Here is a 13881-nt window from a genome sequence, read left to right as displayed (position 1 = left end):
GCGAGATCGCTCCTCTTGTGGTCAGAGGAAAGGAACATAAGGCTTCTCACCAGGTTCATACAGGAGAAAGAAAAAATGTCAGAGCGGATCTGCTAAGCAGAAGGAATCAAGTCCTTCCCTCAGAGTGGACTCTGCACGCGGACGTATGCCAGGAGCTGTGGAGGACGTGGGGCAGGCCCCATCTCGATCTATTTGCGACCTCCAGGAATGCGCGGATAGATCTATACTGCTCCCCTATTGCAGACCCAAGAGCAGTGGCAATAGATGCATTCCTGATGGATTGGAGGAATCTGGATCTTTACGCGTTCCCGCCTTTCAAGATTATAGGGGAAACGTTAAGGAAATTCGCAGCGTCAGAGGGAACAAGGATGACGTTGATAGCTCCGTTCTGGCCCGCCCACGACTGGTTCACAGAGGTACTGGAATGGCTGGTTGATGTCCCCAAGATCCCTACCTCTAAGAGTCGATCTGCTCAAACAGCCCCACTTCGACAGGTTTCACAAAAACCTCCCCGCTCTCAGTCTGACTGGATTCAGACTATCAAGAGTCTCGTCAGAGCTAAGGCTTTTCGGCAAAGTCTGCAAGGGCTATTGCCAATGCACGTAGACCTTCCACATCTAGAGTCTACCAGTCGAAGTGGGATGTTTTTTCGACGCTGGTTGTCAGGACCTCATAAAGTTTCCTCCTCCAGTACCTCTGTGACTCAGATTGCAGATTTCCTTATCTTCCTGAGGGAAAAATGCGGGTTGGTTGTCTCCACCATCAAGGGATACAGGAGCATGCTTTCCTCAGTTTTTCGTCATAGAGGATTAAACATATCTGAGGACAAGGACCTCCATGATTTAATCAGGGATCGTTTGAAACGGTTAAAAGAACCTCCTCCTTAGTGCCTAGCTGGAATCTTGATGTCGTGCTGCTCTTCCTGAGGTCCTCAAGGTTCGAACCTCCCCATGCTGCTTCGTTCAGAGACCTTTCGATGAAGACTCTTTTTCTCTGTGCGTTAGCGTCAGCGAAGAGGGTCAGCGAGCTGCAGGCTCTAGAAGGTGAGGTAGGTTTCCAAGGAGGCTCCGCGGTTTGCTCTTTTCTTCCGGCTTTCTTTCCTAGCCAAGAATGAAAACCCTTCTTCGCCGTGGCCCAGGAGCTTCGAAATCAAAGCTTATCCTCCTTAGTTGTGGGACAGAAGAGGAGAGATCTCTTTGCCCGGTGAGAAGCCTGAAATATTATCTTCAGAGGAAGAAAAGACTTGCCGCTAATGAGAGCAATCTCTGGTGCTCTGTAAGGGACCCCAGTAGGCCCTTATCTAAAAATCAGGAATATTATTAGAGAAGCACACACTTCTTGCAATCAGCAACAGTTTAACCTTCTGAAAGTCAAGGTGCACGAAGTACGGGCCATCGCGACGTCTTTGGCTTTCAAGAAGAATTTGTCATTACAAAACCTTATGAAGGCCACTTTTGGAGGTGTGAATCAGTCTTCTCTAATCACTACCTAAGGGACGTATCGATTACGTATGATAAGTGTTTTGGGCTAGGCCCTTACGTATCGGCGGATTCAGTGCTGGGGCAGGGAGCTGAAACACATCCTTTTTAATCCTTTTTCCCTGTTAGTTTTAAGTTTGAGTTTTTTGGTTGTACGAAGGAGGTTGCAGGAGGCAGCTCCTTCTTTCGTATACTAATGTTAGTATTTGGTTAGGTGATCGGTTGTGTTTGAGGCTCCTTGCAATTGGTAGTGATAGGCTCTGGCATGTAAGCGGGTTGATCCCCATTGACCAGATCCTGCTTGGATTCTGCCAAGTAAGTGGACTCAGTTCCCATTGGTAGACCCAAAGAGTTCTTCAGCCATAGGTCACGCCCTCGCTGAGACTCTTTAGGCAACGCAGACTAATAGACAGTAACTATCAAGTCTTCTGCCTAAATCAGGTAAGAACCAGAGGTTTATATTATGTATTCCTTTAACATGTGTTGTCCCCACTTTCTAAGTAAGTATGTGTCTCTTTCCCTCCACCAAGGGTGTCAATCAGCTAAGTATATATCTGGCAGGGAAGTTCATGTACAAAAATGATATTGTTAGTATACAATAAAGTTTTGTACATACTTACCTGGCAGATATATACGATTGATGGCCCGCCCAGCCTCCCCTCAGGAGACAGGTGGAAGAAAATAACCTGACAAGAAAGGGGGACTGGTTTCTTACACCCTCAGCGGCGGGTAAGGTAGATCACCTGACCTACCGGTAGCGTGTGCCGCGAGTTTTGAATTTTCTGTCGTGACGTCAGAGACTAAGGTAAGTATATATCTGCCAGGTAAGTATGTACAAAACTTTATTGTATACTAACAATATCATTTTTGCCCTTTAACTCTTTGGAAATTACTGAGGGGAACTTCTGAGGTTTGTATTTTGTGTTTCTTCTGGCATTTCCTCTTCTCTTTTGTCCTTTTGCTAGCATATTGGATGAAGATAGAGGAGGGGTGTGTGGTGTTGGTGTTTGAGGGATATCCTCTCATTCGGAGGGCGGTGCTCTTGGATGCGAGAGGAGTATCTTCATTTTTTGAATCATATTTTCTTTTTTTTTTACAGGCTAACAGTGGCGATAGTTTATTACAGCAGCAGATGGTTGGATATCTCTTCATGTTGACTATCCTAACTTTGGAATTATACCTGTAACTCATGGCATGCTATGATATTGGTCCTACAGTCTTTACTGTCTCACTGCTGGAAATCACATTCATTTGCCACTGTTATTGTAGTTTCATTATTGGACAATGCCTTCGCAGCTGCCCTGTGATTATTAAGTCTGTTTCTGCTGGTAAATGTGCCTCATCCTGTAGAAGAAGTCTTGCAGAATTTGGAGAGGTCGAGGAGGAAGAGAGCTCGTCAAGTATTGTCATCTTCCTCTTCGTAATCATCATATTTTTCCTTGAACTCCACCCCTTTGACTTCTAAGGCTCCCTGCTGAAGAAGGGTAAGGTAATCTCCCCCCTAAGAAGTCTCGTCACAAAATTTCAAAGGGTCTGCCTCCTCAAACTGAAGAGGCAGTTGGGTCTTCCACTAGCTTGCCTGTTCCTTCGGGAACAGGTGCTCGTTCATGAGATTCCCTGAGTGCATGTAAATTTATGAATTTGCGTGCATCCAGAGTCGATGATGCTGAGTCCACTTACTGTCACGACTCAGGCATGGAGTGGAAGAAGGGAGTGAGTTGCTCAGGTGACTCACGCCTTGCAGGTGATCACTGCTCGGTACCCAGATTTGATGTGACGGTCCCACAATGAGATCGGTAGGGGGTCACCTATTCAGTCCTCTTGAGAGGTTTCGGCCTCGACAAGGACTTGGACATGTTGGAGGATGGTACTGACCCTCGCTAGTCAGGTGCATGCTCAACTCCACCCAGACCACAGTCACGTTCTATTGACAAACTGGTCTCTGTGGCGGCGAACATTTCTCTGGCTGTGTGGGAGTTACATAAACCTCCTTGCAAAAGTGTGTCTCCAGGGCGAGAACGCTCTCCTAGACTTGCTTCGCGGCCATCAATGCTGGTTGGTGGCTTCCCGCAACTCACTTTTCCTGCTAGTTTTCATCCTAAAACACAATTCACTGTATTGTACAGTACTGTATTTATAGAATAGGCATGCAGAACAAAATTTGAACTTTTGGGTGGCAAAGGGGAGTGCTCTGAACACAATTGTTATTTGCAATCCCATTTGTTTGTATATATGAATGTTTGAAAGTTGAATGTTTGTAAGTAGGGTGGTACGTATCTGTAATTGCCTCTGATATCAATACATACTGATAATCCTTGGCCTCAATGTGTATCTTTTCACTAGATGGTAAATGCCTCATTAATGAAAGGAAACAATGATTGAGGTGGAATTTTTGGGAGACTGCTGCTTTTTCCCAGTATAGTATGTTGCTTGGTCCTTCCTTTGGTAAGCTTAGAAACTGCTAGTAGGGCAACAACAATAGTCACTGAGGCAATTTTTGTTGTTGTTTTTGTTTTAATGGAAATTATGGTACCTACACAATTCTGGAGTCAATAACCAGCTCAATGTAAAAGCGGCAGCCAATATGATAATTTGGCCAAAAACTTTAATAACTGACCCAAAATGTGTATGTAGCAGAAGTAGGTGATACAAACATGCAAGTGTATTATGGCACTCCCAAATATATTTTGATTGTGGTCAGAAACACTGCCAGGTCTGAAGGATGGTCATGAGATTTATATTATAAGAGAGAGCAGATATGATCATAAAAGAATGAAATTTTAGTTGTAATTGACCACTTTGAACTGAAGTGTGTACCTCAAACAAAGAATGGTTTCTTTTGTACAGACACAGCTCAGCTCAGCTGGTGTTCTTGTATATTTACTTATACGTACTACATTATACAATAATGGTTTGCTCTAAGGCTTGGGAGGGATACTACATTATACAATAATGGTTTGCTCTAAGGCTTGGGAAGGTGATGTTTACTTAGGTGAAAGATGAAAGCCCTTCATACAAGGTATTGCTGCTAACTCAGGATTATTTGTAACTGCCAGCATAATATTATCCCAGTCAGATTAGCGTAACTCACAGTGAAGTTCTGTTGGATTATCTTGTTGTAGTTATTGGTTTTTAGAATGTGAATTTAGTTGACTTAGACCAAAAATATATTCTCAATATGATTACTGCACAGTATTGTCATCATTATCCTCTGAGAGTTTATTTTTCATGTCAAAAACATTTATGATTACGTACTTCAATGATTATACTACATACTGAAATAGTACTGTAGCTCCAAGTTCATGTGTTAACTCTTCGTGAAGATAAGGATTCTTGAAATGTAGCATTGTCACCAGGCATTTCCAGATTCTGAAGACTATAACCTATAGTAGATAGCTTAAGATATGCAACAATGTTACTATTTTAAGTAGTTTGGAATATGATTATTAATACATTTTGTTTCAGAGTGCGAGTTTGGGACTTGTTACTCTTGCTGCCAACATTTGTGTTTCTTCTGGGTCTTCTGGTGAAAATTAATAATGCAAGATTAAAACTACGGGCAGTCCACAGCCCAATTTATGCCACATTTTATGGCTTGGTAAGAAATGTTTCATGTTGTACACTATGTACATATATGTATCATTTTTGTTAGACATCAGTGTAGTCAGTATGAATATACGTATTGTTCATTTTGTCATTTGTTTAGGATCATACTAAATGACTGTAACTGTAATTTCTTTATCTTTTCTTGCAGATATGGCTTAATACTGTAGTTTCCTTGGCAAGATGCATAGTTTCCATGACTGTAAATGCTGCTACTCCTTCCGGTGATGTAGCGAACAAATTGCTGTATGTTATTGTCAGATTTTTCTTGTTAGCTACGGAGATGAGTGTTGTTGTGTTTGCAATCTTTTTTGGTAAGTGTTATGTATTCTTTCCCTTTTTTTTTGTTTTTTTACAAATATGAATCCATATTTTACAGAAACTTTAAACTGCTGTAACCAAATTTCAGAAATTTTATTTTTATATAAGTACGTAACTTAACGAGTAGTATTTACATAGCTAAAAGTTTCTAGAAGTGGCAGTTAGAATTTTGGGATTCATGGGTTGTGCTATTTTCAAGTGGTTAGGTGACTAGCCCCGCCCACTTTTGGGGAAAGAGAGGAACAATTAGGAAAAATGGCTTCAATTTGTTTTTGCCGGCTGATGGCTGCATGTACGTCATAACTCCAGCTTTGTTTTGGAATTCATTCTTTCTGGTTGACATTTCATGTTGTTATGTGAAGTAATCTTGGATTGTATAGCCTTACAGCATACTTAGAGAGTTAGGCTCTATTGTTACCAATTTTGACATTATCTGATCATTTGTTCATGAAACTTACCTGTCAGATATATATATAGCTGTATTTTCTGAAGTCCGACAGAATTTAAAAAACTTCCGACACACGCAGTGGTCGGCCAGGTGGTTGGTTAGTACCCATTCCCGCTGCTGGGAGGCGGGTATCAGGAACCATTCCCATTTTCTATTCATAATTTTTCTGTCGCCGGTGCTGAAAACACCTGTTTTCAGTACCTCCGTCTTAGGATTTTGGAAACTTCATTGCCGCTAAGTATCCTAATTGTCTTTTGATTTATTTACTTGGATTTGTGGCTAGGCATACGCTATCTTAAATTGATTTGAATTTGATTCATTTTTGCATAAGATATCTGAATCTAGTTAGGCTAGTTTCAGAGGGTGTTGTCTGCAAAGATAGGGTGTGGCTACCGAAAGCTTTGGTAGATCCGCACTTGGTATGCACGAGGGGTTTGGGTCTTGCTTCTTTGTTGAGATTTGTCATGTAAGGAGTGTGAGTACTTGTCTATTCCGTAAGGAAGACGTATGATTCGTTTGTACGAATTAATCAGAAACAGTCTAATTCCGTAAGGAAAAAGTATGATTCATATGTACGCAATTAATCAGTAAACATGTCTAATTCCGTAAGGAAAAAGTATGATTCATATGTACGCAATTAATCAGTAAACAAACAAGTCAGGGTAGTGAACCTGCTAACCTTCCTGTAGACTTTATTTTGCCTAACCCTATAGTATGGCCTACGGGTTATGAATATGTCTGCGAGAGGTGATCGCTCTCCTTCATTGTTGTGAAGAGTGCTACTTCTGTTATGTTACTCCTAACCCTGTAATGTTGCCTTCGGGCCCTAAAACAGTGTCTGTAGAGGTTATTGCCCTTTTCTCTTATACTCTTTCGATTCGTAACTTAGAATCGAAAGTGCTTGCTTTAGAGAGCAAAGTGAAGTGGCTAAGTGCAGTGATAGTGCCCCTTGTGTAGTGGAGGGTGCGTCAGATCGGCCTTATAACGCCTCTAGGTCTAGACCTCTGTCGGACTCCCAGGACCCACAGGGAGAGGGCATGTCGAAAGCCGAAGGAGGGTTACGAGGAACCCCCACCGATCTGGCGTGCCTTCGGCAGTTTCTGATGAAAATCCCCAGACTGCCAAAGTGCGTGCACGTGCACGAATCCTGAAGGATTGCTTCTCGTCCTCCGAGGCGTCCTCCCCGCGCAAGGGTTGGAGCTCTCGGAAGGACTCGCGCCCTCTAAGAAGCTTTAGAGAAGAGGACGCTTCACGTCCTCTCTCTCGTCAGGAGGGAACGTCAGATCCGCCCCATAACGCCTCTAGGCCTGGACCTCTGTCGGACTCCCAGGACTAGGGAGAGGGCATGTCGAAAGCCGAAGGAGGGTTACGGGGAACCCACATCGATCTGGCGTCCCTTCGGTAGGACCTGTTGACGTTTCCCAGGCTGCGGAAGATCGTGCACGTGCACGAATCTCGAAGGACTCGCTCCCTCTAAATAGAAGCTTTATAGAAGGAGGGACGCTTCACGTCCCCTCACTCTCTCGTTATGCGTTTCAGTGAGAAGTAAGAAGGCGAACGTCGCCTGATCACGTGTACGTCTTTCCACGAGAAATATGAAAAAGAAGGCAGTTTCTCTCGCTTGTTTTGACGCCTGTCAGGAGCGTGACGCTTTTCTGCACGCTTCTTTTGACGCTCGGCTTGAACGGGACGCTCGGATGGACGCCAGGCGCGCGCCAGTGGACGCCGAGCGCGCGCCAGGACGCCGAGCGTCCTCGCAAATGGACGCCGAGCGCGCGCCAGCGCACACCAGGTTTGTCTCCTGGCTGAACGTTTCTGTTGAACTCTTCAGACTTCAAGCTCTTGTTTAAGATTTGAGCCTCAAGAATGTGAAGTAAGCAGTGCTTCGGAGGAAGCTTAAAGTGAACAGACAACTTCGTCTTCGAAACCCAGCAAGACCTCGGGTTTCGTGAATTCAAGAGGTCTCTGTCAATATTATATTGCTTTTCGCAAAGGTGGATGGAGTTAAGGAAAGCTCAAGGGAAGATCTCGTTTTCTCTACCGCAGTCAAGACTTTGCGATAAGGCAGTTACGGGTTATGTAAAGGCTCGACGTCTCGGCGACGTTCAGTAGGATTCTTGCAAAGGCATTCATCAAAAGGACGCTCTTCAGGAAAGCGCAAGACAGGACTTCCTTTGCCACCTTTGCCATACTGCCAATAAATTTTAAGCTTTAGCAGGCATTAGTTGTGATACGGGAGAGGAAGCTGGTTGGAGAGTTTCTTCCTCTTCCCAGGATAATTTTGCAAGCTTTTTAGCCCATCTGAAAGGGTTTTTCAGATGATAGATTTTGTTAGTTTCTAGTCGGGACTACGCTGCCGAATTGAACATCGTCATTCTACCTGGCTGTAAGCCCTGTCTCTTAACAGGATTCTTGCCCCTTTCTCGTTTGAGACGGGAATCGGAAAAATAAAATGCTCGACTTCCTGGATTACGTTTTGTCAATTCAGTGACTTTCCCCCATTGACAATATTCTATCGTTTTGTCAAGTAAGTGGGTATCCCCTCATTGACAAAATATCTCTTTGTCCCGTAAATGGGTTAGTTCTCATTGACAAACATCTCTTTAACTTGATATTACGTAAGCGAATAAGCTCTTATTGACAAGATTCGGAAGAGCTCTCATTCGTCATTCGCAGACTCGTACAAGAAATAGACTTGTAGACTACGTCAATGAACGCTTAGGTCCAATAACATAAGAAGCTTGAGCTGTCTGCTTCGATTCTCTAAGTTTTGTTCATGAAACTTGCCTGTCAGATTATGTATGTAGCTGTATTTCCGAATTCAGCTATATATGGTCTGCCAGGTAAGTATGAACAAACTTTATTGTGATATAATAAAATATTTTGCCTTGCGTTATTTTACTACTGGTTGGTTCAAGTCATACACGCTTGAGGTCTATTGTCTATTATTTTAAGGACATTTAATAGTTACTCCCTGCAGCCTTCCAGGAGTTTCCGATTTATCTTTTACCGTTGTATGGTAGTGTTCTGACGACACAAACGCATCTATATATTTAGCGTTTTCTGTTTCGCTTAAATATACCAGACTTAAGAGTCTCTTTTTGCTAAAAAAAATAACGGGACCTATTTCTTCGTAGAATAGGGTAGCTGGCAACCCAGACATAAAGTTAAGAGACTACGTTCGTAAGCTGCTGGCTGCTGCTGTGTCTGACTGTCCAAGTACCAACCGAGCCAGTAACAGATCGTGCGCTGTCATGCTCTGTAGGTTACGTCTCTCTCCTGCGGGATTGACTGACTAACCGTATCTCTGTGCTGGCGGTTACGTCTCTCCTGCGGGATTGACTGACTAACTGTATCTCTGTCCTACAATCACGGACTTTGAGCCTAAGATTGAGGGGATTTCTTACGTGAATGAATAAACGTTGCATTCGTTTGCCTTACTATGTTCAACAGAGTTTATCTCAATCCTTTCGGTGCTTCGTTACCGCACGGTATAGAACTACGAGTCTACCGCAACATTGCACGTTTTTATGCTCTCCTGCTTAGGCAAAGCGCAGCCTTATAGGGAAGTAAGCATACTCGGGGAGGGAATGGATGAGCTTGCTGGGGACCATTTCCTTCCTGAAGAAGTTTGTTTCCCCGAATAGACTGCAATTCAGACCACAGTTTTTTCCTACCGGGAAACTGAAATATTATTCAAGATCTAGGAATTATTCTGAACATCTCTCAGTGCGTCATGATAGAAAGAAGGTGCCGGACATTCTGGATAGTGTTTCAGATGTCCTGGATCTTAATCTGAAAGAAGTAAATGCAATTCGGTCGTCCCTCCAGTCCTCGAAACGAGTTTTTGGAACCAGTGGTCCACATCAACTCTGATATTCCACAGCTCTCTCATATCTTAAGAAGTATCTTCTCTCGGTCCCTGCTCGAGTTTACGAGAAAGAGCCTATTATAACAACAGGCGTAGAATGTAACGATCCTCTAGAGGTTCGTTACAGGATTGCAAAAGTCCGTACGAATCGTCTCGATCGACGGCAGCAACTTTTGACTTCCGAGTGGAATCTTTCTTTAGAAGTATGTTGAAGAGTTGTGGAGACTTTAGGGACGCCCTTTCTATTCTTTCTCTTCGATATGTTGAGGACAAAGAGGCTTCTTCTTCTCTGCTCCCTTTTTCTCGATCCGGGATCGGTACCATTAAACGCCATCCTATGATATTGAACGGGATGGATGTTTAGTCTCTTCCCCTTTTTCAATCGCTTAGGAAATGTAATGAGGATTTATGACGTCACAGGGAGCGACAATGACGCTGATCGCCCCATGTTGGCCTTCAGGATCCTGGATTCACAGAGGCCACATCCTTCCTAGTTCACTTTCCAAGGACCTTTTCCGAGAGAGTCGGTCTACTCTAACTCGAAAGGTACCTATAACCTCTCCGCTCTGAGTCTGACAACGTTCAGACTATCGAGATGTTGACAGGAATAAGATTACCGTCTTCCATTTCCGTCTGAAGAATGGGATAAGCTGGCAGTCACAACTATTAAAGAATACGCAAATATGTTGTTGACGGCTTTTGGGCTCAGAGATTTGCGTCTGTCAAACAACAAGGCCCTTCACGATCTTTGAGTTCTGTGGAATCTCGAAACTCGCTCACCATCTACTTTTTGTCTCACCTGTTTTCTCGGAGTCAGACACTCGTGCGAGATCAGGCGACATATAGTAGCCCTGAGTTTCTTGTTGACGAAGTCGGTTGCGTTTATACACCCCCGATGATCGTGTGTAAACATTGAGACCAGGTTGGACTGTCAGGCATTCTTCCTTCGGGACTGAATCGCCTTTTTGCTCCTTGCTCCTTTCTCTGGCACCAGAAGCTCGAGTCCAGGAGGTTGATTCGCTGACGACGTTGGGTTGCGTTGATACACCCCTAAACCCCCCAAGGTTTGCTTAGATTGAATCGCCCAGGCAGTCCAGACACTCATCCTTCAGCGAAGAATAGTGCCTTATGGTCTTCAGGGTACAGCCTTGCTGTCCTTGATTCGTCTGACTGGTCAACTGGTCGGTCACCTGACTTTAGTACAGACGGACTGACTGTGCATGTCCAGATCGAAGCTTTCAATATGGAACTTAGACGTAGTCTGAAGTTCTTGATGTCAAAGCATTCGAACCTCTCCTACCTGTTAACTTCTTGCATGTGATCAGGAAGGCCTTCTTCTAACCACCCTAGATACGACAAAGAGGGTTAGTGAGATTTTGTTTTAAGCCATCGTCACAAGTTTTTTTTGGCTTTAGAGAACACAAGGCGGTGTGCTCTCTAAGCCTTTCGTTGTGGCCTAAGAATGGAAACCCGTTTTGTCCTTGGGCCAGGAGCTTGGAAGCAAGGTTGGCACAAGTTAGTGGGCAGGATCCAGAGAGAGTCCTGTGCCCTGTCAGGTCTCTCAAGTTTTATCTACATAAAACTCTAGAAAGTCGAAGTCATTCGGGCAATCTGCAGTGTTCCGAAAAAGACCAGACTTGCCCATATCGAAGAACACCCTGGCTTTAGTGTTAAGGAGTTCTTTCAAAAAATGCTCCTTCATTGTGTTTGCACAAAGATTTGAGGTGAGGGCGCGGCCTCGGAAGCATTTCAACGAGCATGGCACTCAGCAACATCCTGAGTACCATGTTTTAGCGAAGCAACTCTGTGTTCACTTCACACTCCCTGCGAGATGTGAAGATGGCATATGAGATCTGCTGCTCGCTAGGGCCATACGTGTCTGCAGACACAATCTTGGGGGCAAGAAGTACCACTCATCCTATCCTGTAGAAAATGGTTAGGAAGAGCTCTTAATTTAGTTGTTGAGTCGCCGACAACGGCGACTTCTTAACTCTTAAGCCTTAGTTAACACACCTTAACTTTGGCTAGGTTGGTCAGGTGGTGATATATATATTTATATATATATATTTATTTTACTTCTTAGCCCTCATGGTATGGTCAATATGGTCTAGTCACATTGTGGTCACGCCCCCGTTGACAGATCATCTGGAGTGCACCAGCTTTATAGGTCTCTACCTCGCTGGCAACTCTAGTAAAGCAGAAGCAGACTTGGGTGACCAGTAATCACGAAGTCAGCTATGCTAACTGGTGGAACCAAGATGTAAATCATCTGCATGCATTTGTTTCCCAAATCCTTCTATTCTGTCCCTTCCCACCTCCAACAGTGGGATTCAGCTATATATATATCTGAGGTAGTTTCATGAACAAAATGATATTGTTATGATACAATAAAGTTTGTTCATACTTACCTGGCAGATATATATAATCAAGTACCCACCCACCTCCCCTCAGGGGACAGTGGAAATAAAAATTATGAATAGAAAATGGGAATGGTTCCTGATACCCGCCTCCCAGCGGCGGGAATGGGTACTAACCACCTGGCCGACCACTGCGTGTGTCGGAAGTTTTTTAAATTCTGTCGGACTTCAGAAAATACAGCTATATATATACTCTGCCAGGTAAGTATGAACAAACTTTATTGTATCATAACAATATCATGTTTGACTATTCCTGCTTACAACGATTTTCGGACTTGACTATCATGTTGCACTCGAATGCTTTTAGCTTTAGGTATTGCAGCAAGTCCTGTAATACATGACTAACGAAAGAATCTTACAATTCTTACTCTGTGCACAAATTTCGGAGGACAGGTGGGTTCAATAGAAGTCAGATGTAGCGAATGTAAGGACTGGTACACTAAAAATTGGAAGACTTTGAAATCACACTTAAGTAAATTGGCAAGGGATAGGTAAAGGAAGGCAACTGTTAGGCGAATTAATAAGTCATTAGCTGGCCAGGAATCCTGTAAGAATGATAATATTAATGATGATGTCAATGGTGATGAATCTGTAATTTCTATTGACCTTGTTCCCAGTTCTCTGTCTGTACCTGCGCCTTTACACAGCTCCCTCCCTTCTGAACCCAAAATCATTGAGAGTAAAATTGACAAGAGATTTGAGTTGATTGTTGAATCTCTTTATTTTGGAGTGTCCGATGGTTCCTAGTGTCAATGCTGTGTTTGTTGATTACCTGGTAGAGGCTAATGCAAGTGCAGTTTTAATGTATGACACTTACCTGGCAGGTATATATATAGCTATATTCTCTGTTCCACCTGGCAGAAATTTTCAAAACTCGCGGCAAACGCTAGTAACCTATTAGTAGTTCAGGCAACCACCACCCTGTTACCATGGCGCTAGCGCTAGGAACCGTTCCCAATTGGGCCAGATTTTCTCTGCCAGCCGAACGGCAACATTGTTGGTGGTTCCCTGCTAGGATTTTCATTCTTGTTGCTGACTTTTCATGGATTTTTGGTATTGTACTCGGAAACGTTAGCTTGGCATTCGCTTTGGATTGTTCTTTAAAGATGTCTGATACTGGAAGTATGTTTAGAGTTTGTGTAAAAGAGGGGTGTAAGGTAAGGTTGCCGAAAGCTTCGGTCGACCCTCATACTATTTGTAAGAAGTGTAGAGAGAATGTGTGTACTTGGGAGAATAGGTGTTTTTGAATGTGAGAATTTATCAGAGAAGGAATGGAAGATATTTATGAAATATGTTGAAAGGCTTGAGAAAGATCGTGTAAGGAGATCTGTTTCTCGTAGTGAGAAGTCGAATTCTTCTAGCAAAAGGAGTGAATGTATTTCCTCTCCAGCTCCTCTAACGTCGGAATTGGTAGTTCCTTCTCCCCAGGTATCTCCTGCGCCCGCTGCTGTATCGGAGGAGGCGAACGATACACAGATTGTGAAGGTGTTCGCTGCCCTTGCGTCCATGGGCGACCAGATACAGCGACTTACAGATAAAGTTAGTGCTTTTGATGTCAGTGAAAGTGTAGTGGAGGGGGCGTCTGATTGTCCTCTCTCGTGCTCCTAGACCTAGACCTCTGTCAAGCTCCCAGACCCAAGGGAGAAGGCATGTCGACAGTCGAAGGGAGGCGAGAGGTTTTGTCGCGGTCAGGCGTCCCTTCGAACAGTCCTGTTGCAAGTTCCCAGGCTGTTGCAGTTCGCC

The 13881-nt window shown here is 43.8% G+C and overlaps 1 protein-coding gene across 2 annotated transcripts in view; it reads left to right on the top strand.

Annotated features, from left to right (window-relative positions):
* LOC135195842 (transmembrane protein adipocyte-associated 1-like) overlaps nt 1-13881 on the top strand; it is a 99204-nt gene that overhangs the window by 33935 nt on the left and 51388 nt on the right. For both annotated transcript variants that reach the window (XM_064222360.1, XM_064222359.1), the window contains exons 2-3: nt 4944-5076; nt 5233-5395. In XM_064222360.1, the coding sequence (XP_064078430.1) occupies nt 4944-5076; nt 5233-5395 (296 nt within the window). The remainder of the gene's footprint in view (nt 1-4943; nt 5077-5232; nt 5396-13881) is intronic.

This window comes from Macrobrachium nipponense, chromosome 16, assembly GCF_015104395.2.
Source record: "Macrobrachium nipponense isolate FS-2020 chromosome 16, ASM1510439v2, whole genome shotgun sequence".
NCBI classification, from domain to species: Eukaryota; Metazoa; Arthropoda; class Malacostraca; order Decapoda; family Palaemonidae; genus Macrobrachium; species Macrobrachium nipponense.
This window is presented reverse-complemented; position numbering and strand designations above follow the sequence as displayed.